Below are 26,762 nucleotides of genomic sequence, written 5' to 3'. Positions count from 1 at the left end.
CAAAAACGATCTGAACAAATGGGGGAAATAAAAAAATTTAAAAGGGGGAAAATGACTCAAAACCAATAACCTGGCCTCTTAACACAAATTCCATTTTCTAATACATTAATTTAATACATTATTCCAGCAATGTTATGCATGACAATATGGGATATATTAAAAAAAAAAAATGAACATTGAGAAACATTTATTTTAGATTGCCCCCGTCCCCCCCAATGCACACAAACTTTCACGGCAGCACTCTCTGTCAGGATGGAGCCTGTGTGTCAGTCACTGTCAAACATGCAAGGCTGGCATGGAGCTCACCTGAAGGCCCGTCCTCTGCCTCTGGGGGGTGTGTAGCCACTGTAGTAGCGCGCCCGGGACGAGAAGTTTCCTCCCCGTGAGCGGAAGCGGGCCCGAGGGAAACCGCGGTCTGTGGTGCTAATGCCAGGACGATTTGTTCTCTTGGCCCCAACCTGTAAGAACAGACGGCAGAATTTATCATTTTTTTGTTTTTATCTATTCTATACAAACTGCAAAAATGTAGAAAAATGATTATTATTATTATACAAGGTAAAAAAAAAAGAAAAAAAGTAGTGTTTAGCAATCCTTGATTTCAACACAAGTAATATTTGTTGCTAAAACAGAGTAGGTTTATGTTGACTTAAAGGTAAAATGTTTATTAGCAGTATAAATTGGCAAGCTTCTAATGCCTCATCTCACCTTAATCTGCCTTCCTCTGAATAAAGATTCATCCAGTGCCATGGCTGTCCTAACAGACTCCTTGTCTGCAAACTCTATATACGCAAACCTGAAACATGAAGAGGGTAAGTTATATATATATATATATATATATATATATATATATATATATATATATATATATATATATATATATATATAAATTTTAATACAAGTAGCTCTGATTATAGCACTGCATCAAAAGTTAACCCATGCAATGATTCAAATTATTAAATGGAGGCAGCTTGCCCCAGTCTAGCACAAAAACCTAAAAGAACAATATCACACTTCAGTCTCATGTCCATATATAGAGTAAAATCATGCCATGTATCAAAAGGCCAGCGCTACTAATCTGGCCACTGAAAAAGATAAATGATTATGTTCCAAGAAATTCTGAAGATAAGTTATTTTAAGATAAAAATAATTAGTGATTAAAATTGTGCTTTATTGTACAAAATTTGTGAACATTTAAACAACATTTTAGTGACTACGGTTCAATGTGTGGGTTCGGGTGATGTTTACAGTGCCAAAATCAGATGTCCAAGACAAGACAACGAATGTAGAAGGTTAAGAGAGAAAACCCAACAGAAGAATGCACAAATTACCCTTTGGGGTGTCCTGTAAATTTGTCACACAAGATGGTGACTCTGTTTACGGAACCACAGCCATGGAAATGCGCCTCCAACTCCTCAGCCGTCGCACCATAATCCACCTGCAAGAGACGATATCGAATCACCACCACTTCTAAAAATGTCATTAAACCAATCAGGACCCAAAAAATATAACATGCGACAAATGCAACAAAATGCAGGACTATAACCAATAGCGAACAACAAAAAAATAATTGCCCATACATTTCCAACGTAAATAGATCTCCCATCTGCTTCCATCTTCTCTTCAATGGACATAATGACAGGGCCAGCTGCAAAGAAAAAACATTGTATTCCCATACAACTCCAATACTCACGCATTTATGAGATTTAGCACAGAAACCAGTGTCTGCAAGCATACTGCATAGCTTCATGGCTGAAATCTAGGTTACGTTCTGTTTCTAGTCGTATCTCGATTGACCTCAAATGGTCCAGAGCTAGTTATTATTCTCCCTCCATTGCGGTCCTATTCATCAGCACTGTCTGTTCTGCGGTGCTCTCCTTAGAGCTCAAACCCTCCCTCATTCATTCATTCACTCGTTTAGTCTCACTTACCAGGTGGAGGGCTGAGATTCATCTGTTTCTCCACCTCGTTCTGTAGCTCCTTCAGTTTCTCTGCCTCCTCCTCCATCTCTCTCACCCGGGCTTTAATTGCCTCCAGCTCCTAAAAAAAGAAAAAAAAGGGCACATATATTGACCACAACCCACCAAAAACACACTGTTAGACATTTAACAAAACCGGAAAGGAATATTTTGAACAACTACATCCTGGTTTTGGCTTCTCTCATCGACAACCACATTGGATCTATATTGCATCAATATCGTGTGCTGCCGCTAAACCCATTTTGAAACGCACAGCCGATTTCTTTCCCAGAATGCACACTCGTTCATTATCCTCACCGGTGATCGTGGATACAGCATGCACATGCACTTTCACACGTGATTGTCCACCGAGCTCTTTCAATCCACCATTTATTACTGTCCAGTCAGCAAGACGCCCTAAGCATGATGCCATCCGTGCGCGCATTGTTGTGCGCGAGCGAACACTTTTGGTGTGTGTTCACACGCACGCACACAAGTTTGAGCAGTGCTGCATTGCAGGGCAGTGGGAGTCGCACTGGATCGCGAGTAAAGTAACCCAGCATGCATGCGATGGCCTCTTTCACGCAGTTAAGACAAGATTTTGCACGATACGAGCTAGCGTTCACAAGCGATCACGAGCGCGGCCAGCAGTGTCTAATTATTCAAATAACGTACTACACGCCCTCATTGCATGATGAAATAAAGTAGACATGCGTTCAGCATGAAAATACATGACCTACTCTAGCTCCAATAATGTTAATGTGCACAGAGAGAAACGCACCAGCCCAGCCCTAATGCACCATCTCCATCACAAAATCACCAACAAATGATGCAATACATCACGAGCGGCATTTAATCTTCGGCGCACGTCGAATAAAATGATCGCGGCGATACAGATGTGCATTTCAAACAGTGCGCTTTGCCCACCGACAACTCTGTAGTTTTCCTTAATGTTACCGATTCGAAGCAAAAATCTGAAAATAAAAGCATCTCACGCCTCTTTTAACATGTCACACGCGTCGCATAAAGATTTATTCCATTGCAGAGGCCAACAACAATCACGCGCAGTTACCAACGCGACTTACTTTTGCACGCCACAAATATTACTGATCAGAAAAGAGGCGTGTTTACCGTGAAGCCGTCTGCTTCTTTGCGGATGGACCCACACTGCTGCGGCTAATGGCGGCCTGTCCTACCCTCGCCCCTGTCTCTTACATCTCCCGTCTCGCATTTTTGCGATGAAATTTTTTTTCCCCGCTAGGTCGACTGATCTGGCGCAGAGGAACCCAGACCGATGTTGCGCCAACATGGCGGCCAGCAGCACGCATGTCACTCACTAATTCTACTGCACTGCGTGAGCCACAATGGCGGACAAACCGACCTGGCAAAACCGGTTTCGCGTAAACATGAGTATTTGGTTTTCGCATGAAATTCACATATTTCTTTTGAATGTGAGTCAGAGGGAAGTATTTAGGAGTAAAACCTATACAAAAAAAATCGAACTTCTTGTTAAAGCGAGTAAACGCGTCCTTCACTCACCGGATCTTCAATAGCGGCCTCTCCCTCGTCTAATCCCGGTTCTTCATCGCCGACGCCTGGGTCTTCAAGTTCTGAGTGACCCGGGTCTGAGTCCAGCAGAGATTCCTCTGCCAGTCCGTTACCAAACTCCGCCATCGCCTGATTCCCGGTGGTCCGACGCGCCTCGTGGCTGCACTACAGGCCGCGACTCTCACAGGGGGGAGCGAGAGGGGTAGGGGAGGGAATAAAAAAACGGCGGAAAACGCCGCTCACTAAAGTTAAAATGGGGAATAAAAGCCCGCCTCGCTTCTTCTGCAGCTCAAACGTTTCCTTCAGCGGAAAAAAACAACACTATTTGTCCAAATATACATAGGTTTCACGTCGTCAATGCGTCGCACTTACTACTATATTTACATTAGAAGACAAATTCAGTAAAGCAAATGTGTATTCTTCGCGAGGGCTCGTGTGTTCCAGAACAGAAATGGAAGCCGAAGGCGGGGATTCTGAGCACTGCAGGCGCACCATCGACAAGTGATTGGACAATTTCTCACTTTAGACACGCCCTCATAACGTATCGAGGACGGGTATTGGTGCTCTCTTGGGGTATTTCTCTGCGCTCGCAGTTTAGACTTTACAACGGCGACTGTGATTGGATAAAGTCAACGTCAATCACGGCTAACAGACCACCTTTAGATTGAAACGACGTTTGTATAGGATTATGGCTACTATTCTATGTTGCCATGTCCGTACAATATAATCCACGGTACTTGTATTTTACATCAAGTTTTATAGATAATACATATTTAAACTTATTTTAAGAATTCACGCCCATATTTAGGCTTCCTAGTGTTTGGCCTGAATATCACAAGAATGACCAACAGCTTAAAGCAGTTCAGTTGTCAAATGTCAGGAATAAGATTACATTGTGCTTTTTATTTTTTTTTTCTCTTTCCTTCTTAGAATGTTTGTCATGTTCATAAAAAAGAAAGAAAGAAAAATAAAGCATGATCGCCAAAATGGCAGTTGTCAAATATCCTCACCTATTGAGTTTATTGTACAATTTTTTACGCCTCTCCCTTTTCCATTCCCTTTGTGTGTGCGCACAAAGCACAATTTAAACATTCATTTTAACTATCAGTAGTTGTAGATGGTCTCTATGTGAGATATTTTAACATATCTTTTTAAAATAATGTATATATTTAAAGTACTTTTTCAGAATGTAATGTGCTCTATATATCATCTTTGCAGAGAATCACTTATTTTGGACTGGTTTTTCAAGTGATATCTGGCAACATTGCAAAGCACAGTGGAATTCCGAAATCTTCAATATAGCTTAACCCGAGGCCATTAAAACTATGCATATTTGTCTTACCCACTATGTGACACGAATGTTGATATCTCTAACAAGGCCAACTTTTTAAGTATTTTGCCAGCCACAAACATGAAGCTCAAAGCAGTGTTGGTTGACACAAGATACAGGTTTAAAACATTGTGCTTATTTCTCAGATAGTTTCCCTGATAATAGTTATATTGATCAGTGCTGCCAAGACACAATGTATCTACATAAATTCTGAGGGTAATTTAGGTAATAAAGAGAAACATCAATACATGAACTTCAGTTTATTTGTTTTCTGCATAAGAAAAAAGGAGAACCAACACAAAATGAAGGTACAAGTGAGGGGAAAACAAGCTTAATCAATATTCTAATTTTTTTTTTATAACAAGACTGCCACCATTATCGTTCAATATTCATATCAATGACATCTCTAAGTCTGAGATGCCATTAAAACCGTTATGAATCAATAATAATCAAAAGTGATCAAAGTACTGAAAAATAGTAAGTAGTACAGTTATAACAAGTGATAATCAAGTGTCAATGAAAAAGTGAAAAGATAATATAAAAGCATTTCTCCATATTCTACCGATATACTCTGAACAGTGCAACACCGTGTGATCCCACGTCCTGTAGCACTGCACTACAACCCAGTCCATGTTCATTCCATATGAGCTACGACTTGACACTATAGTTGAAAAAAAACAACAACAACAACTTGTATTTGCTGGGATATATACTGAAAACAAAACTTTTCTGTGAACTTCAAGTGTTCCAAGCTGAGTTGTCTGAAATGCATTTCTCTGTAGCTCATGCTTAAACCCTGGACTAGTTCAAAGTGTCAAGGCGTGGGAGCTCCATTTGCGGTTTGCATTACGAACACTTCCAATCAAGATTGCTTTTTGGTTTCTTTAATGAGACAAAGCAAGAAGAAGAATAACTTTGGAATATCATTTTTCTTAATATAGTTCATTAAAAAATCTTTTTTAGTTTTGCATTTTGTTAAAGTATTAATAGTATCAATAATATTATACAAAATAAACCAAAAAGGAAAATCGTCTTTAGTATTTCATGTCCTTCAAATCACACCTCCTGTCGCCCTGATGAGTAGTTTCCAGGTTCACTAAAGCACCCTGTCTTCTCTCCTGGTGGGTTTTAAGAAAAATACTCGAATCTACTCGCTACGAGCACTCGGTTTGCAACAACACAAAACGCTTAATGAAAGAACAAGAAAAAAAGATGACAACTCTCTCCCATAATTTTAAAACGCTTTTGCTTTTACCATAAATAAATGATTTTTGTGTTTCATTTATATTGACAAGCTAGGGTTACTCCCTAAAAACTCAAACCAAACGAAATGGTTTATCAGAGGGTGCAAGGTATATAATTTCGATGTTCCACAAATCCATATAAAATTGTGTAAGTACAGACTTGACTTTGGCTTCGTGCACAGCGGCTAGGTCTGATCCATATTTTTTGTCCGTGTTTAACTATGTGCAATGCAAACCCTTTAAAAATAACATTAAAAGCTGATTAATACTTCATTATAGTTTGACATACAGTAAAATTTCACCATACAACAAAATTAATGTTTATTTTGCGGAACACGAAAACCTTAAAAAGAAAAAAATAATTAAGAAAAATAATAAAATTGAGACTTTAAAAGGGTCAAAGTGCTGTATGACGACCATCTGACATCTTGAACTTTCAGTTGATAGCTCTGCTGATGACTACGGGATTGTCATGATGGTTATTAAAAATAGCTATCGTATATTGTTAAAGTTTTAATGCGTCTGCATTCAGAACACTCTCCCAAATTGTCCATGTTCATACAAGACCCATATTCTCAGTCTTACTTGTCATTTCATTACCATCTACCATTAGAGTAGCCTAGTTATTTCTTTCCACTGGGCCAGAAGGAGAACTTCTGTTTACAGAGAAAAAATTTCTTTGAATTAACAAGACGATTGGAGATAAATCAGCTTTAAAAGAGACTTTTCTACATAGGCTTTAAAACAGGCTACAGACCACCCTGGCTCAAGCAAAAGCAGTACCACAAACATAATTGAGAACCCAGAGCACTTTGGTTGAGTTTTTGGGTGCTTCATTACCATAGATTCTCCCAAATCAAACAAAGTGTTTCGTGTAAATGTGAGCAGAAAAATTACCCAACATAATAGGATTTCAAACCGAGATGAAGTTGTGAAGACGGACCATAATCACATAAGCATTAGCATGTCCATGATTACCATTTCAGTAGATTATTTATAGTAAAATGATGCTGTGGCAACAGGTCATTAAAAGGAGCCCTGTAAGCAAAGACTCTATATCATAATAATAACAATGTCTCGCTGATATCCAAGGAGAGAGCGCGAAGACGGCCAGTGTCAACTGGGCCTGCTCCAATTTTAGAGCCTCAAAAGAACATTAGCTTAAAAGACCAGCACCCATCTTCTGTCTATTGAAAGCCAACAAGTTTAGTGGGTCCGCAAACAATACCGGCTTCAATTCATTGTTTAGCTGGAGCTGCTAGCTGGTGATGGGGTAGAAGACTGGCTGGCGACACCAGTAGACCCCGTGCCAGATCCATTGCTGACCAATGAAGCTTGCTGACCAAAGTTAGTGGTTCTCAGAGTGGCAAGATGTGGAACCGAGAAGACATGGTCACGTGCTGCAGCCCTGGATTCGAATTCAACCCCACAGGCCTCACACTTGCCTCTCAGAGTCTCACGGCCTGTTGTCTGACCAATGGTATATGATGCAGCTGGATCCATAACTGTCAGTTGTACAGGTTTGGGCAGGATGGGACGGTTGGCTCGGAGAGCATTATATTGTAGGTAGCTACCCGAGCTGATGTCTACCTTCTTAGAAGGGTCATTGGGATTAGGAGACTGTGTGAAGATGTGAAAAAAAAAAAGTTAGTTTCATTTAATTAAAAATAATGCTAAGCAATACCAATATTTACGTGGACAGTTCAATGAGAATCCCTTTGTTTCAAAGAAAAAAAAATATTTACCTGATGTGACCATGTTTACCAAGATGAAAAAGAAATTCTATTCTTACAATAGTTTTACTTAAAGGGATAGTTCTTACAAAGGAAAAATCTGTCATTAATTTCTCACCCTCATGTCATTTCAAATCCTGTAAGACCTTCAGTTTAAATTAAATCAATTCTGACGTTCTACAGACAACAACATACTTCAAAGCCCTTTTGGGCTCCTTTGGGCATTACTTATGTGTCTTTGATGCACATTCAATGCATGCATACGATGCAGACAAGGCGAGTCATGTTTGCATGCAGAGGAAGACACACAATGTACATAAAACTTTGTAGACATTTGTTGACTTAATAATGGAAACCAGAATATACAGACAATGAACTAAGAGATGTACGTTCTACTTCATAACTCCTGCATCAGCAGATCCACATGCATGTGTACTCTCTTGAACACATGGTGGAGACTGACACAGAATGGTAAAAAAATTATTATTATTATATTATTTTTGTTTTTTTTGCATACAAATAGTATTCTTGTAGCTTCATTGCATTACGGTTGAACCACATATTTTACATGGACGACTTTAACAACGTCCTTAGTGACTTTCTGGGCTTTTGCGTTGCTGTCTATAGATGGCCAGAGAGCTCTCAGATTTGATAAAATATCTTGAAGAAAGGCCTTACTAGTTTGGAACATTAGCAATTGATGGCAGAATTTTTTTGGGGGGTAGACTATCTTTTTAAGCAATTAATGCAAAAAAGAAAGAAAAAAATATATATATTTTAAAAGAATATTTTGGTTACACCACTAACTGACACATATTTTGTGTTGCTAGGACTAGAAAACATCTGAAAACACTGAAGGCCAGTGACATTGTAGCAAATACTATAATTTGACAAAAAACCCCCAGCTGCTTAGCAAAATATTAAACAGAACATCCTCACCATTTTTTCTTGCTGAAGCCTCCAGCGTTTCTCCTTGGCACGTGTATTTTGGAACCAGATTTGCACAACCTTTAGTGGAAGCCCAAGCTCTGTCCCCACCACCTCACACTCCAGTGCATTAGGATGAGCACATGTCTCATAGCACGACTGCAGGATGGACAGCTGAAGAGAGTTCAGGTGAGTTCGAGGTCGTCTTGGGGTGGAGTTCTGCTGCATGTAACTTGTTTCTTTTTGGCTTTGACCGGAGGATGCTGTAACCGTCACAGGGGATGGTGTGGTAGGGGTGGTGGTGGTAGTGGGCGTAGGCCGCTGTGAACTTAGGCCTAACTGTTCCCTTGACAGGGTGTTTATCTTGAATGGTCCTTTCTGAGACCAATATTTGAGCCCATTGTGTTTCTGAGATGCCAAGGCAGAAGACTTGTTAATTGGCGTAGTGGATAATTTTGGCACCATATGGCTTGTAGTCCCAGACTCGACCCCTTGATAATCATCGTCCTCTTCATCAGTATGGTCCGACTCAGGTCGTACCTCTTCAACCTTTCTTTTCGGAGCAGATCGAGATGTAGGAATCCCACTGACGAGCAGAGGAACCGCAACTGGTGTGGCCACTGTCTTAGGAGCTATTTTAACCATTGTGATGGGAGTTGATTCTGCTTTGGTCTTGTGAACTAATGAAGGACCACTGGACCCAATGGTAAAAGATGGTGTCTGATTTGGTCTACTTGGACCTTGAGTGGGAGTTTTCAGGGGCTCCTTGACCTTGTCCGTCTTTGGAGGAATATTTCCAGTTTGGGGTTTTGCAGAGGCCCAACCAGTAGAGGGACTTGGGTTAGTTTTAGGCGGGGTTGAGAATATGGGCTTCGAGAGTGGCCAGGTGAACTTAATGAGTGGTTTCCCAACAGCTGCCAAAGTGCCATCACTGATAAAACGGACCTCTCCCTTTCGCTCCCTAGCCCTCATATTCTGGAACCAGATCTGAACCACTTTCTTTGGAAGGTTCACCCACTCAGATATTTGCTCAAATTCATGCTTTCCAGGGTTTGGGTCTTTGAAATAACATCCATAGAGAATATCAAGCTGGTCAGCATGGATGATGGTCCTGGACCGTCTCATGTCTCTGAACCGTCTGACTTTTGGCCTCTTTTGTTCCCGCTCTTTTTCTCGTTCCTTCTCTTTTTCCCTTTCCATGAGTGATGTGCTAACTTTTTCTGCTGCCCTCATGTACACAGTGCTAGTCTTAGCCAAATTATTGCGATTAGTTAGAGTGCTGTTATTGGAAGATGGGATAGCAATGGCAGAATCTGGCTTCACCTGAACAACAATAAGACTTCCATCCGTAGGAACCCCAACAGTTGTTGGTCTTAATCCCAGACCATCAAGCAAATGACTTTTCTGTATAGAGGGTTTATTAGCCGCGGAGAGAGATGATGTTGACGATAATATAGAGCTGTGGTTTTTCCCCATACTTAAATCCAAAGCAGACTCACAATCATTACCATTAGATAAAAAGGAGTGTGTAAGAGATGTGGCAGCGGGTGCATTAAGGGGGTCCGAAAGTGCTGCTGGACTTCGAGTAACTGCTTGAGTGCTTGTAAAGGCCATTTTACCTCTATCACCTTCAGAAACACCAACACCAATAACTGATGAAGGAAGAGAGAGTACATATGGACTGTATAACTGGGTGGAAAGTGGAGTCAAAGATAGCGAAAGGGGCAGTGACTGCAAGATGCTAGCTGGAATGCCCTGATGATCAACTGCAACTGAAAGAGGAGTAGGAGGGTCTGCTTGGGCCTCCAGCTGAAGATCAAGATCTACATCTTGCTTCTCCCGCTTGATCTCCACCTCTTCTTTATCAATCTCACTCTTTCTTTTTTTCCTCTTCATGCTTTGTTCATCATCATATTCATCTTCTGCATCAGAGAGGAAGACTGTGGTAGAACGGAGAACCTTTCCACCACCACTTGACCTTTCAGTTGTTGGCTCTACCTGTGAAGACTGTTTGACTGGGCTTCCTGACTCTTCCCTCATAGAGCTGCTTTGACTTTCTTCATCAGTTACGATAACAGATGTGTAGAACTCTTCATTTTCAGAGTCAGATGTCAACAGCAGTTCTCTCGGGCTTCCCTTACCAATCCTGTGTCTTTCTGCACTGCTGGATAAGTCAATGACATGACTGCCTGTCGCTGATGGACTATGTCCATCTTCACCCTCATCTATCATTAAATTACCTTCTTCTTCCTCCATACTTCTTTCTCTTTCATCATGGAAGCTGTCTAATCTCTCCCTATCTTTGGATTGCCGGGCATCTAAGAACCACTTGCGTACCTCTTCTCCACTTAGCCCTACCTCCCTGCCAAGGGCTTCGCAATCCTCCCTCTGAGGACTTGATGTTTCAGCATCATCTCGTGACTCTAAAAAGGCCCACAGAACCTGAGACTGGAACTCAGTGAGCACAGGGTGTCCTGAAGACAAGAGCAGTTGATCCTTTGCAATTCTATGGCCTGAAGGTCTTAAGGCAAAATTAGTGTTACGAAAGGTACAGTTAGCAGCAGAGCTGTTAACGGTATGTGTATGGCTGAGACCTTGGTTTGGATCCAAAGCACATGACAACGGACTATCACCCTGAAGGACTAGGGCTGCTGTAGATTTAGTTACTTTGGAGTTTGCATCTTCATCCTCAAACACCTTTTCACCTGTCCTCTCAACTTCCACTCCACTTTCTTCCTGCTCTTTTTCACTTGTTGTGCTGTCACCCACCATTTTCTCACTTTGCTCCTGTGTATTCTCAGCTTTAATACACATCTCTTTTTTTCCACCATCAATTTTCCAGTCCTCTTCTGATTTTAGTGACATCTGCTGATCGGAAGGCTCAACTTTTATCTCATTGCATACTCTCATGTCTGCACCTTTGTCCAGCATCTTATTGGTCTCCTCTAAACTCATTTGAGTGGTGGTTGGAAGGCCAAATGCAGCCCACTGACTTTGTAAGCCGCTGAGTCTTTGGGCCAAGAGAGCCTGTTGTGCAGCGCTGAGACCTAGGACAGGCACTGCCTGCTGCAAAAGCTGGTTTGGAGACTCTGGATTCTGGCCCTGGATTTGGGTTTGGAGTCCATTCAACACCAGGGGCATGAGCATCTGAGGTTGGGGTATAAGCTGTGGGGTAGCTGCTCCTGGTGTTGCAGACGTCCCTGTTGTGAAGAGAGAAGGAAGAATGGAGTGTGGGAGAGAACTCGGGCTGGAAGTCAGGAGAGTGAGAATAGCAGACATGGCTTGTGCAGAGGCCACCGGAGAAGAAAGTAATGAGGGAGCTAGCTGAGGCTGCACCTGCTCTCCGTCTTTGGTCGTTACTGCTGATGCAGTCAGGTTTGCTTGGGTGACACAATTGCTGGTTGAGGTGCTAACTAACTGTGTGGTGCTTCCAACAGTGGTCGCAGCCAAGTTTGTAACCATGGATCCAGTTCCTGTATTTGCAGTGGAACTAGGAGTAGCATTCCCAGCACTCCTGCTGCGACTCTGGTGCAACACAGATTTTAAATGACTTTCCAGGGTGATGGCATGATTGTAGGAGACACGACAGACGGCACACTGGTATGGTTTGTTGGAGATATAAGGTCGAGCCAGGAAAGGGGTTGATTCACTGTCTTTCAATGTCCCAGTTCTCATCCTCTGAATATGAGTAGTTGAATTATAATGAACACTCAAAGCCGTTCTAGTGGGAAATGACTCCAAACAAGCATTACACTTGAATGGACGGTTGTCACCTTCAGAGGGGACACTGTTTTTGCAGACAGATCTGCCATTGATGACAGAAGCCTCTGAAGTTTTTATAGTTTGCTCTGCATTGTCCTGATCTGACTCCAGCCCCCCTACATCAGTTTCCTCATTTCTCCCTCCCTCCATCTCTTCATCCAGCTCTTTTTCCTGAGAAGAACCACCCTTGTCACCTGCATCTGTAGATTCGCTCTCATTTTGGGAAGCCATTGAGGGGGATTTTGTGTTCTCTAAATGTTTCAGCAGAGATGTGTCATCTGCTGAATTAAATAAAAATATTAGTATTCATTAGTAAGCCTTTGAAAAAAAGACCAAAATACGGTTTGTAACACTAAAAAGGCAGGTAATACAACGCAGAATATGTAAGACAGTTCTTAAATCAATTAGCGGTTTTTAAAAAATACTTAATACATTGTTTAACTACAGCTTGTGCCCCAAAAGTAAGATTAAAAGTAATGTATAAGAATATTAATCCATAAAATCAAAAAAATATATATTTTTTGTTTTGACAACATCGCATTGTGGATAAATAAAGAATAAGGAGTGCACAGAAATCTTGGCCGAAGCCAAACAAAATGAAACATTTTCCCATATATTTAGCAAATTTTACTTTCACAATTGCATAACTTAAACAGCCAAAATGTGATTTTTCAGAGGAAAAAACCTATTACAAAATAATTTAAAAAAACATTCACTTAAACGCTAAACATTTTATAATAAACAACTGTACCAACAAAGCACAGTTTAACAAAAATATTTTTTAGAAATGTTTGACAGCCCTTGATCAGGCATGTATTTTTATTGTACAAATAAATGCAGCCTTGCTGACTAGAAGAGAATTCTTTTAAAACACTCGAAAATATTACAGATCTCAATTTGAACACTACGTGTGAGTGTTATAATAAATTAATTAGTTGTTGTAATTATCATTATGTCTTTTCTTATTTAATATTAAAAATACATGAAAATGTTACTGAGCAGCTTACTTTGAACCCTGGCTAACAAGCAGATATGCTGCGAGCTCCTGCAGAGCTGTTTGAATATCCATGTATGTATTTGAAAACATAACGGTCTGCAGTTTATTTACTGATCTATTCTATTTCTATCATTAGTCATTTTGCGAAATCGGTCATCACACAGTAACCAGCAACAGCCATACTTTCTCTTCTCACTAGAGACATGAGATGCAGTGCTAACTGGTCTCTCGCTGTTGGTGCTTGTAATGATTGTAGCGTTTTTCTCCAAAACTTTCAAAAGCCTTTACAATGCTGACATGTTTGCTGCATTAGCGAGCGCCTATATTTGATCAAATAGTTAAAATAAAACTACACGCACTATAACAGCTCATGCTTAAAACCCAACACTCAGTTACTAAAGTATGTAACAGGATTCTAGAAAGCCTGCAAAACCCCCGAATAACAATCATGAAAACAAATGCTGAACATCAGGTTTTCATGATTTAAAAGCAAAAAAATTTTAATCTTTTTTTTTTTTCTCAATCATCATGTCCAGGAGTCAGCACAAAAACTGAATACTCGTGGGGGCCCACACTCAGTAGGCTACAACCTACAGGTGCTTCATTGCCATGGAAACTACTGAAGCGAGGTGGTCACCAACACAGCCAATTGTGTGTCCAGTGGAGCATAACTTAAGCTGGGTATCAATAACACTGGAACCCTGGATCTCAGTGCTGGGATAGTGTTGAACCACTGTGGCACAAACACAAACACTTGAGTATGAATTTATAGATGATCAAAAGTCACCTGCATCATTCTGGGCTTTGGATTCTTCTTCTTCTTGTTCTTCAGCAAAGGAACGGTGCTTAGGAGCAGCCTTATAAAAAGAGGAAGATAATTATTTACTTAAAACACTTCTATAAGCTTGGCATTACTTTTGTTCATACACCGAGAGACTGCAACATCAAAACATACATAATAATATTAAACTTTGTTGTTGTTGTTTTTTGCTCTGTGTATATACTCACAATATCCAGTAACTTATCAAGGCAAGCAGGGAGGACACTGTGTTTGTCCGTAAGGTGATGAGAGAGATTTTCACGGTCTGGTTGACTTTCCTGACATAGAGGGCATAACCACATTGACCCCCTGTTATTTGCACCTCCCAGAGTTTCTCCTGGCTCCTCCTAAAAACCAAAGTCACATTATTGTACATAATGTTTAAATAACATCTAATTGCAGATTTTCTTCTTTTTTTTTTAAATACATTTTTGATTATATTTTATACAATATATATTATTTTAGTTTAAAGTACCCTCGAGCTGCATACTGTGTATTTAAATTTTTCCTTTTTTAAACAGCAGCGATCTGAAAGAAATCTGATATTAAGAAATATGTAAAATGCAGCACTATATATAAGCTAGACTTAATAGGTTAGTTCACCTTTAAATTAAATTCTGTTATCTTTTACTGATGCTTATGCCATTTCTAACCTGTATGACTACATTTGCAGAATACAAAACAAGACGTTTTGAAGAACATCAGCGTCCAAACATATATATTTTGTATGTCTAAGAGATAAAATACAAATTTGGGACGACACGAAGGTCAGTAAACAACAACAAACATTTTGGGTGAATTAACCCCTTCGCAACGAACATAAAAGGGATTACAGTAAATAAACACCGGACAGACTTTATAGACAGCATCAAATGCAATATAATTCTTTCTAACAGTGCATGTCTAAATTGTTGTTCAAATAAGATAAATTATCAAATCTCATACTTCTCTCAGTTCTCTCATTAATTGGATTAACTGGCTTTGATGTAAGTGGACACTCCAAAAAAAAAAAAAAAAACCTAAGCATGATGAAATTAGGACATATCACATTATAACAAACCACCTTTCCTCTATCAAGAGTACCTTTATGATAAGGTGTAACATTTTGACTCACAGTATTTATACAGGCCATACAATCTATGCTATGACATCAAAATGATTTGCATTTATGTTCCTTTTGCTAGACAACAGAAATCTGTAAGACTGATACCTCGCAGCTTGTATATAATTCATGCATTTAAATGTATATCAGCTCACATGAGGCATCCCGTGTTAATCATATCCGATAACACCCAGAATTATGCATGCATTTATCACTTCTTGCAATAACTAGGCTATTTAACGTCAGAGGAGGCCTAAATGTTGACCTTGACTGGTCTTATAATATGCTGAAGTGAGTAAAATCATAGTGTGGATCTGTCAACATGTTGCCCCTTGTGAATAAGGTGACATGGGCTGTAAATAACAGATAATGGGTGCAGATCCCCTGGGATTGTAATGGCAGTGATGTCTCTTTAAAACAATAACCCAAATAAATAAATAACACATACGTCCAGAAGAAAGACATAAACGTCTTAATTGACATCTAAACGACTTCGTTCAGCGTGTGCATGCAAAATCATTTAAATATTACAGTTTCTGGCTTCGTTTTTACACGCCACTGTCAAGGAACGAACAGACATCAAATGCCAACAGTGCTACAATGCCACGCCAATTAGCTTCCCTGCTAGACTGAAAACATGCACCGAATCCTCAACACAAGTACTATTAACTTCTCCTAAAAGTCAAAGACAGACGAACCCACACGCCGCGGGACACTGCCGTTCGACAGCGAGCTCATATGGCCGCCATAACTCTTGATGATTTCGTTAATTAACCCACAGCCTAATTAGCAAGACCCGTGTGCTGTTGAATCAATTGGAAACGGAGAGCTTTAGCCTGCCTCGCTAACACACACATACGTACACACACACACTCACTCCAGCGTAATCATGACAAATACCCCATTAAAGTGCATCGCACTGCAGTCCGCTGCCCTAATTACCCCCTTTTCCAACTTTAATCGGCGCAAAGCGACTGATTTTAGTGATTTCTTACTTGAAGGCTGATGTTAAAACAAAAGAAACCGTTTTCTCATAAACATTCGTGGCACTTCACATGGCTAACGCAGCTAACAACACACTCAACAAATTGGTCAACTAATTATGTATCGCGTATCAAGCCGCAAATCGCCCACAAACTTCTCCAAGACGCAGAATTAGAGCCGCGAGAATAAAATAAAAGCTACAACAATCGCGACGCTCGAGACGCTGCAGCACAAGTCCGCTTTAACGCACTAATTGAATTGTGTAAATAGGCTTTCGGCTCTCGGATGTAAAACCTCGGGCTTGATTAGTTCCTCGCCCCCCTGATTGTGGCCTGTTGGTCGGGCGTTGAGGCATTCCCCGCCCGCCGTCCGCTCCACAACGGAAATTGCGGCCTACTCCGACTAAGCTATTTAATTAATGAATTTGGGTTGCTTCATACAGATGTGTTAAAAACAACCCGTTTGCCGTCCCCCTCCATCGTTTATCTAACCGAATACCTTGCTGTCGGCGGTCCAAGTTCGCCGTTTAGTACACAATGTTGTTGTGGAGCATTATAAGTGTGTTTTAATAATTGCAGAACGCAGTAATTAACGATGGATGAAGCGCATTGCTGCTCGAAAAGAGCGACGTGCAACACAACGAGCAGCGAAAGGGGGTGGCGGGGCCAAAATGAGAGACCGAGGCAGAAAAGTTGGGATTTTAACACTCGAATTGTAACTAAATATTCGCAGTGAAATGGCATGCATCTAATTATTAGTCGTGCTCGGGACGCGATGAGATCCGCATCGCCCCCTCGATCGCAACTTCTTGATCAATTCGGCGTCAACATCGTTTAATTAACACTAAAGCAATTAGCTAAGGCTTTTACCTGCATGGTTGGGACTCCAGCACACGCTTCCTCTCGCTCTTTAAAACTGAAAAGTTTTCTCTCTCTCTCTCCCTCCCTCACTCACTCCGTCAGTCAGTCCTCCCTCTCTCTCTCTCTCTCTCTCTCTCTCTCTCTCTCTCTCTCTCTCTCTCACTCTCGCATTGCTCTCCTCTAGTAAACACACGACAGCTCCCCCAAAAGCTGACTGCTCACTCTCTCCAAGAATGTTACTCTCCCCTCTAACGGTTTATTAAATGATCCAACACACCTAAAAGCATGTTGGAACAATGTTGTTGTACTGGCATTAATACAGTTATTCGTACTGTATTTAAAATGTTCTATATGAAGTATTTAAAATATGTACATAACCTATAATTAATGAATACATTTGTATTTTTTTAGGCCTGTGTTTACATGCATTCGTTTAGAAAACGCGTTTATCCAAAGCAACTTAAAGATTAATTAAAATTAGGCCTAAATAGGTTTTTGTCTGATAAAAGAAGAAAAATAAATAAAATCGATTTTTGGTGACGTTGCCTTTCTTTTTCAGCTTGTTTTTATTTATAGCGACTGGATATTGGATCAGTCTCGTGGTCCTAACTTGAATATAGTTTATATTTTATCATAATATATTATGGATGTCATATATTTACACTTACATGCATATATTTTTAATGCTGTTGAACGTGTTAATTAGTTTTTATTCCGTTTTGCTGTTTATATTTACTACATAACCAAACTAGATAAAGTGAAATATGTGTTATCCTTATGGAAATATAGTATTTGTCAGTAAGTAATACTTATAATCATTCTGTTGCGTAGGTTATTCACCGCGCTTAATGACGCGCGGATATTAGGCTGTCCGTAAATATGCCTGAACGGAAAAGCTGCACAGGACCCCGATTCCGCGTCTGTCCTTATTTACACCACTGATTGATCAGTAAGTTTACGTGTTTTTTGTTTGATAGTTTGTTTTCATTCAGATTTCAATCAGATTTTTATCTCAGTCGTAATTATAGTATAATTACCACTATCTGAGCTAACGATTAATTAACCTGTTACCAGGTTCCGGGCAATATTTGCTGTTGCCCGTGTTTCGAAACACAGCGAGCTGCCTACCTAGGCAGCATTTTTAGTCAGTCCCGAAAGAATAAAACTACTGTCTTTTTAGAGAGCTCCCTCAGTTTTGAAACACAACTGATGTGATTTGAATTGGCACTTCAACACAACAGATTGTCCATTACTGCAGCCTTTAATATAACGAATATGCCAATATTCAACAGTCTTTCCCGTTTTGATTTTCATGTCTCATAGAACAAAATGACTGTGGAGGTCGAGAGAAAATTCGTCTGTGATGCAAAAATTATGGGGAAACTGCAAGATATCGGAGGTGTGTTCAAATCTTCTCATTATCCAAATGAATCATTTATACCACGCACATACACACGGTTTAACTTGGCTATCTAAATGGGGACATTCAATAGGCCTAATGTTTTCTATACTGTATAAACTATTTTCTATCACCCTGCATCAACCATGTAAAGCTTCTGCATTTTTACAATTTAAAAATGTATTTTTATACTAGTTTTACAAATAAGGGTGGTTTTTGGAGATTTTAGCTCACTACTGGGTACAAATTTGTTCATGTATGTACACACACACACACCTTTTATACTTATATTCATTATTGTACAGAATCCTAAATAACAAGCAACAGTATTAAGTACCTTTTAATTTGATCCATTTTATTTTTCTTTCTTTTTTATGTATATCTCTGTACAGCTGAATGCATTGGCGAGCGGCGGTTCCGAGACCAGTACTTCGACTCCCCAGATTTCATCCTCACGCTACAGGATTTCTGGCTGCGACGCCGAGAGGGATCGTGGGAGTTGAAATGCCCTACAGTTTCAGGAACTGCACCCGACAAAGACACCGAGACCCTTTGCACACGATACAGAGAGATAACCAGTCTTCCTCTGATTCAATCAGAAGTCAGCAGGATAATCAGGGAACGCACCGCTGAGGGGAGTGAATCAAATTCCTCACAAAGGGAACAAATTGACAAAGTCTCAGAAAATGAGGACACGGAGATCTGCTCGGCAAATGACACAAAGTGGCTGAATAACCTCAATCTGGCGTGTTTCGCCGAGTTCAAGACCGAGCGCCGCTCTTGCACGATAGAGAGGGAGGCCGGCGCAGTGCGGGTGGATCTGGACCAGGCTGATTTCGGATATTGTGTGGGAGAGATTGAGGTTCTCGTGCCTGAAGGAGGTGACATGAATGCAGCTCTGCAGAGGATTACAGGCGTTGCTGTAGAACTGGGTGAGGTTGTGTTTGTTGACACGCATATCATATCTAGACCACGGTTACTTTAGTGTGATTGAGATTCGATAACAATTTTGATGAATAATTAGTTAATAATATGTTAATGAACACCAACAATTTGTAACTTTTTTTTGTTTCAGTAGCGAGAGCACAGGTCTGCTTGCAGGGTCAAAATTATTACGTTTTCTTCTTAGTTAATGATGCCAAAAATCATTAGGATATTAAATGAAGGTCATGTTCCATTTATATATTTGGTCAATTTCCTACCATAAATATATCAAAACCTAATTTTGGATTATTAATATGCATTGCTAATAACTTCATTCAGACAGTTTTAAAGGCGATTTTCTTAGTATTAGCTTTTTTGCACTTTTAGAATCAAGATACTCCAAATATTGTCCTATCCTAAGAAACTATACAGCAATATAAAGATTATTTATTCAGTATAAATCAGCATTCATATTTTGACCCTTGTGAGTGGTTTTGTGTTCAAGTGTCACAAATGTCTAAAACACTTTGGCATCTATTGTTCATTGACCCTTTAGAATTACAAAAAAATAATAACCAGTTTTCACTTAATACTTGTAATATATACTGTATTTTTCTGGTCTGTTTCCACAGGTTTAAGCAGTGAGACGAAAGTAAAAGGGAAAATGGATATTTACCTTCAACGATATCGACCTGAACACTATGAAAAGCTTCTTATTGCTCATATTTTATGAGGAATCACTAGTGTAACATATCATTTGTAGTTTTTAAATTCTATTTAAAGTATGATCTGTCCTTAATGCTCAATGTGATTATAGGAAGTTAAATATCAGTTAAAAAGACATCTAATTAAACATATGAATACCTCACTGAGTATCTGAATTTTTACACACACACACAAACATATATATGAACGTGTCATTGTAGAAGTCGACGTTCGCTCGGCAGAGGGCGCTGTTCTCCTTGTTTTGAGCTGTTCGCTCAGATCGCCAGCAGGCGGCGCAATGTTCCTGGAAAACCACTGACAAGTTCATTATAATCTGTTCTCACACCAGGTGGTTGGGTAATCTATACTGAACAGAATTAGAAATTATTAAAATGATCCTAATGATTTATGACACACCAGTTATCTATCTATATATATTACACTGATTCATAAATTGATGTTAACTGTAAATACGCTATGCTATTTTCAGTGCTTTTCTCGTATGGACATCATGCTATTATATTTTTTTTATGATTCATAAATATTTAATTCTGTAACCTCAATACATTTGGTGTCAAATCATTGGCATTGTGAGTGTGTACACTATTTGCAAAATACATGTTTATATATATATATATATATATATATATATATATATATATATATATATATATATATAATTTTTTCAGGCATTTCTATGTGTTATGCATATATGTTTTTATAAGCAAGCAATTGTTATTACATAATTTGTTCAGATATATACATATATAATCTTTCTTTTTAAAAAAATATTTAATGTTCAAGGACTATATATATATATATATATATATATATATATATATATATATATATATATATATATATTTATTTATTTTTTTTATTATTTATTTATTTTTTTGCATTAGCTTTTTATGTTTTTACCTCACTCACCAAGCCTGCATCTATTTGTTTGAAAGTTCAGCACAAACAGTAAAACTTTGCAACAAATAACCGTTTTCTTTATTATGAAATTCTATATTTGAAAATGTAATTTATGGCTGTGAATTAAAAAAAATGCTTTCGAATGGTATAGTGTATAATGTTAGAAAAGCTTTTCATTTCAGATAAATTCAGATATTTTATTTTAAAAAAAAGAAGTCTGCTCAAATGAATTAAATATTGCTAATAATAACAATAATAATAATAATAATAAATGTTTCTTAAACAGAACATTAGATCGATTTCTGAACGATAATGTGACGCTGAAGAAAATTCAGCTTTGACCAGGAATAAATGACATGAAAAGAAAATAGCACGCAGTCAAAGTAAAACATGACAGAGAAGGTCAGGAGGGTTACAAGCTCACGTGCATGGCTGAAATAAAAGAGAGCTGCTGGTAGAGGGATGCACAAGCTATTTATTTCAGCTTGAGTGAAGAGAGAAGGCTTTTATGAGGAAATATTAGGAGAGGTGAAATATGACGCTGTGGACTCACTTTAGAGCGCAAGTATCTCCAACTTTCTTCTCCTAAACAAGGCCTTTCAGATTTCCATGATTTTATATTGATATCCCTGAGAAAATGACTCTTTAGACAGACCGACTCTCTTCTTTGTTTTTGTATTTTTACAGTAATGAAAGGAAGCTATTGTTCAAGGTTTGACAGGATACAATTAAAGTGGCGTTATTTCAGAGGAACCTTCAGAAGGGAGCCGGGTGACAGAGGTGTATTTTTCGCATCAAAACCATTGGAGGCCTTGTAATTTTTTGCTAATAAAAGCTTTAGTTTGTCTACTTGCGATCCCGCATGAATCCATTCACATTCAAGTTCTGGCAGTCTCACCAAACCCCTCCCTTTCTCTCTCTCTCTCTCTCTCTCTCTCTCTCCAAACAATCAGCGACCTTCCTGTCATCTATTACACTTACCCAGGTGATCAGATGAAGCCACATGGCGCTGTTGCTTTGAAAGTTCTCACATTTGACTCCTCTCACGGCAGCTGCGTTACACTATTTTGGTTTGGCTTTGGCAGAGCCTGTTGACCACAGTTCCTTTACACACACAGATGTGCTTTAAATCATGTCTAATGACTAATAAATTCATCTAAAACACATCTGCACTATGTAGCTGGAAAAGACAGAGTTTAAAGTATAAAACAGTGTAATGAAGTCCTCTGAATCAAGGATGATATAATGCCAGAGTTAGGCATACACAATAAAAGGCATGTTTGTTATGGATTAAATTTTTTTGTTTTATTAGTGTGTAAGAATAAGACTTGTTATCTAAGCATTTGTAAAATAATCTTAAATTCCAAAAATGTGTTTTTTTGTATTTCTATACCAAACGACGTGTTTTATATAATTAATAATTAACTGTATTTTTTTTTATTATGGGTTATGAAAGGTTCGTATGTTGGTTTTGAGAGTCCCAAACACCAGGTTGACGTGCACACAAGGTCAAAAAACTATTTTATTTTCTTGTAATATGCATTTATTTTTACCCTATTTGTTCAATGACTCCGAAACGATTTGTTCAACTATTAATTTTTTCCAAACCCCTCCTGTGATTTTCTTTAAAGCAGTGTTTGTGAACTTTTACCACTAGTGGCTAAGAATGAATTTCCATTTTCATTCAAACATATGGTTAAACAGTATTTTACTGCCCTTTAACATTTAGTTACTAACTAATATTAATTAACAGCATGTACAACATTTAAAATACAGCTATGTAAATGCTCACATTTTTATAAAACTGCACACAGGTCTTCGTCTCGCTTGAACATCAAATGCAGGAAATATGTCATATAAGTGGTCAAGTGTCAAAGACTGCAGGTGTGGGTATTTGGACAAGGCAACGATCTGCTGTAACGGTGTGGGAAAGAAACAAAAAGCCATTAACCCTTCAGAAGTCAGTATGTTGAAACTGATATTGCATTGTAGAATAACCTTTGAACTATTAAGGGTTATTAGGAGTTATAAGTGTGCATGACATGTTTTGTTAGTGTGACAGAAATAGTTTATAGTTTGATAATGTGATACAAGGTCAATAAATCATATGAGTAAATGTTTACATGCAGCTGTTGTGGCTCACTCGTGAAAAATAAATAAATAGATGGAAATACGGAAGCAATTATATATATATATATATATATATATATATATATATATATATACACACACACACACACACACACACACACATATATATATATATATATATATATATATATATATATATATATATATGTGTGTGTGTTTAGTTAGGACTTCAATAAATGAAGGTCAGTAGGTTTCAGATACAGTGTAAAAGATAATTGTGGGTTTTCTCTCTAAAAAGAAAAGCAGCATGTCATATCTGATTTATCATCACACTCCTCTGAGGCTATAAAGCCACATCCGAGCTCCTGTAACAGTTCTGTCACTTCTCATTTCACATGTGTGCATATCTAAAGGAACCAGCGACCCAGGGACTTGAGCTCTCACGTCTCTTATCCTCACGTATCAACAGCAAACCAAAGGTTAAGCCATAATTCATTCGCCATAAACCCAAGATTCACGGTGTATACTTTAACTGTATTGTCATATGTAACCATTTTATTCAAAGTTTGAAAGGCAAGGGCCCAAAACACTGGCGACACAATATAAAACACCTGTGTTTTAATTAATTCCTAAAACTAATCACATCCAAGGGTCTGGGATCCCTACATTAAAATGAAACATTAGAATTTGTCAACTAAGCTGAATGTGGAACGCTGTTTATTGCGCGAAAGTATCTAGATATACATATTTTACATTCTGACAGCTGTTTACGTCAGGAAAGCAGAGCCCTGGTTTGTTTAGACTGCTAGTATGCGAGTCATTTTCCAAGTACGCTACACTCAGACGTCGGTTTTGTACACTACATATAATCCATGATAATGTCTGCTAAACCAGTTATTCTGATGGCGCTAAGCTAAACACAGAAATATCATTTTGCTTATGCTAATGTCTTAGCGACTCCGTTTTAAGAAAACACACAACCAGCAATAACCCTTCACTGCTTACTAGTCTTAATCCAATTTCAGCAACACTTTACGTTCACTTTTTGGAAGCTGGTAGAGCTTTGGCCTCTGAAGACGTTTAAGATTACATATGTGAAACTGATTCTTTAGTGTGCTCACGCTATGCATGTCTACATTTAGTCATGCAAAAGTGAAACGCTGAAAGTATTTTAAAATGTCAGAGGGTACAGAGCAACGTGTTCTGTGTTATAACTACCCGTACTAGCCAACAAAGGGAAATAAACGCTTATTAAAATCGCGCTATGCGCGAACACGCTGGTTATCGGTTTATTTTGGGGGATTTTAAATTTAACTGTTACCAGTTAATATTGGATATTTTATTGTTCGTGGCCATTTTCTGTTTTTACGAGCGCTGTCAAATATTTAAATATATTCAAAATAAAGGTTTTTGACTATAGCCTATGTGCGTGTACTGTGTGTGTGTGTGTGTGTGTGTGTGTATATATATATATATATATATATATATATATATATATATATATATATATATATATATATATATATATATATAAAAAAATACATGTTTGTGTTGTACAAGTTTTTGTAATAAATGTACACTCACATATATTACGTAAACAAAACGTTTATTTTGGATGCGATTAATCGTTTGGCAGCACTATTTGCATGCATATTTTTGAAATGTAAATAATATATAAATATATTTCATACATAAAATAATATATTTTATAATACACAACTACATAATATATAGTATTTATGATTTATGACCTCCGCAAAAGGACGAGGACTTGTCGCGCTCGCCGTTGTTCTATTGTTTGAAACGATAGGGGCGACTCGGAGTAACGTGCCCTCGTAAATGAGCAGAAAACGGCAGTGAGAAGAAGCAGCTTATGTATGTAAAATATTTTACATTTTAAAAGTCATGAGGGAATAATAATATAATGTATTTAACACAATTATCTTTATTATTTTTCTGATTATCATACCAGATCTGACACTTATTGTCTATTGAAGTGTGTCTGTACAGTGTGTCCACAGAGAAGGGTTTAATCATTCATATGCTTTCAAAAAAAAAAAAAAAAAAAAAAAAAAAAAAAAAATATATATATATATATATATATATATATATATATATATATATATATATATATATATATATATATATATATATATATATATATATATATATATATATATATATATATATATATATATATATTTATTTATTTTTTATCTTTTATGAAATGCAACACTTAATAATATCTCATCAAAGCAAGGTTGTTTTTCAGTGACGCATGCATGTTTCATAAGGACTAAAACTTGTGTCAACACCATCAGACTTTCCTTGAAATAAAATCAGGTAATATCAGGGGCAGCTGTTACTCTAAAGGACCCCCTTGCTACAGTTCACCTCTTCAGAGTGTCACTGTTAGACAGACTCTGTTTTATAGTTTTAGAATATTTTAAATCCCAAATGTTAACATTTCTGTGTCACAACCATGATATGCCAACACCATCTTAGAATTTCTGAGGAAATTATTAAAAATATTTAGATAATTTTATTCTCCTGAAGCAGGTTTCATTAGCATCTAGCATCAACGGAAAACAAAATGGCTACTACATGATCTCAAATTTGAATCAAATTTGTCAACATTATCAGATTTTGTGCTTCAAAAAAATTGCTTAAATGTGACTCACGAATAAGAGCTTTATATACAGTAACATATTGTTTGTTTTAATACAGTAATTAATTGATCCAATGTATTTGATATTTAAAATGGCTATAAATCCAGGTTCTGTCATCTGTCATCTCCGTCAGTTAAACATTTTGACATGAAATTATATTTTATATTTGTTGTGGAAATGTTGGTCACATGTGAAAGTGCGGAATGTGTTTTGAAACGTTAAACACATCTTGGCTGCTTTTAAAGTTAAAGTTGAAATTATATATACACAGCCCAAGGTAAAAAGCACGTTTTGTTAAAAAAGAGAAAAGTTGGGAGGTTGCACCAACGCATAGCTCGATAGCTAAGTACATAGACTTAAGACTTAAGATTCATAGATGCAATTTAATTTGTCTGAGCACAAGGTGTTATTTTTTTGATTTTGCGCTGTTTTGCCCGACTCCTCAAAAATGACAATTAAATATGATTAATTTCATTAATCATTTTCATTTCATTAACAATTGTATTATTCAGGGACTGATGGAGTTTAAACTATAGATGAGCCCTGCTTCGGTTTCATATAAATGCCGTACACGCCACAATGACTTAATTTTCGCCGAGCGCACCTTTGCGCTTGTGCACATTACGCATGCGTACATTATAGTGAATGAAAACTTAATTTTGGATGCAATTCAATGCGAATAGTCATTTGAGAGCACTCTTGTTTTACATTTAGTGTGCTAATGTTTGAAACAAACCATAAAAATAATAGTTAAAGAAATCTGTCAAAATAAATGTACTGTATTGTGATAC

The 26,762-nt window shown here is 38.0% G+C and overlaps 3 protein-coding genes across 7 annotated transcripts in view; 1 reads left to right on the top strand and 2 right to left on the bottom strand.

Moving 5' to 3' along the window:
* Positions 1 to 3,967, bottom strand: part of pabpn1 (poly(A) binding protein, nuclear 1) — an 8,126-nt gene extending 4,159 nt beyond the window's left edge. For 2 of the 3 annotated variants that reach the window (XM_043225998.1, XM_043225999.1), the window contains exons 1-6: positions 3,495 to 3,967; positions 1,929 to 2,037; positions 1,578 to 1,645; positions 1,329 to 1,435; positions 706 to 793; positions 307 to 458 (exon numbers count right to left, since the gene is read on the bottom strand). In XM_043225998.1, coding sequence (XP_043081933.1) covers positions 307 to 458; positions 706 to 793; positions 1,329 to 1,435; positions 1,578 to 1,645; positions 1,929 to 2,037; positions 3,495 to 3,629 — 659 coding nt within the window. In that variant the 5' untranslated portion in view covers positions 3,630 to 3,967. Of the gene's footprint in view, positions 1 to 306; positions 459 to 705; positions 794 to 1,328; positions 1,436 to 1,577; positions 1,646 to 1,928; positions 2,038 to 3,086; positions 3,237 to 3,494 lie in introns of those variants that run through there. The other variant, XM_043226001.1, reaches the window with a different exon arrangement.
* A 1,111-nt stretch (positions 3,968 to 5,078) lies between these two features.
* Positions 5,079 to 17,418, bottom strand: zfhx2 (zinc finger homeobox 2). Of its 3 annotated transcripts, none has more exons than XM_043225994.1 (5): positions 17,272 to 17,418; positions 14,505 to 14,663; positions 14,284 to 14,353; positions 8,750 to 12,780; positions 5,079 to 7,697 (listed from the first exon to the last, which is right to left on the bottom strand). In XM_043225994.1, exons 1-5 carry the CDS (start codon positions 17,275 to 17,277, stop codon positions 7,323 to 7,325), a joined length of 4,641 nt encoding a protein of 1,546 aa, XP_043081929.1. In that variant the 5' UTR covers positions 17,278 to 17,418; the 3' UTR covers positions 5,079 to 7,322. The 3 variants fall into 3 exon arrangements, with proteins under 3 accessions (XP_043081929.1, XP_043081930.1, XP_043081931.1); XM_043225995.1 differs by having other exon boundaries at positions 8,750 to 12,777; XM_043225996.1 differs by lacking the exon at positions 17,272 to 17,418 and having other exon boundaries at positions 8,750 to 12,777; positions 14,288 to 14,353; positions 14,505 to 14,559.
* Positions 17,419 to 18,091: 673 nt separating this feature from the next.
* thtpa (thiamine triphosphatase) lies at positions 18,092 to 20,453 on the top strand. Its single transcript, XM_043225810.1, has 4 exons — positions 18,092 to 18,211; positions 18,586 to 18,661; positions 19,054 to 19,593; positions 20,218 to 20,453. The coding sequence occupies exons 2-4, from the start codon at positions 18,592 to 18,594 to the stop codon at positions 20,316 to 20,318; spliced, it is 711 nt and encodes a 236-aa protein (XP_043081745.1). The 5' UTR covers positions 18,092 to 18,211; positions 18,586 to 18,591; the 3' UTR covers positions 20,319 to 20,453.
* Positions 20,454 to 26,762: the final 6,309 nt, after the last annotated feature.

The sequence above is a fragment of the Puntigrus tetrazona genome, chromosome 24 (assembly GCF_018831695.1).
Source record: "Puntigrus tetrazona isolate hp1 chromosome 24, ASM1883169v1, whole genome shotgun sequence".
NCBI lineage: Eukaryota > Metazoa > Chordata > Actinopteri > Cypriniformes > Cyprinidae > Puntigrus > Puntigrus tetrazona.
The sequence above is the reverse complement of the archived record's forward strand: the minus strand, read 5'-3'. Positions and strand labels throughout refer to the sequence as shown.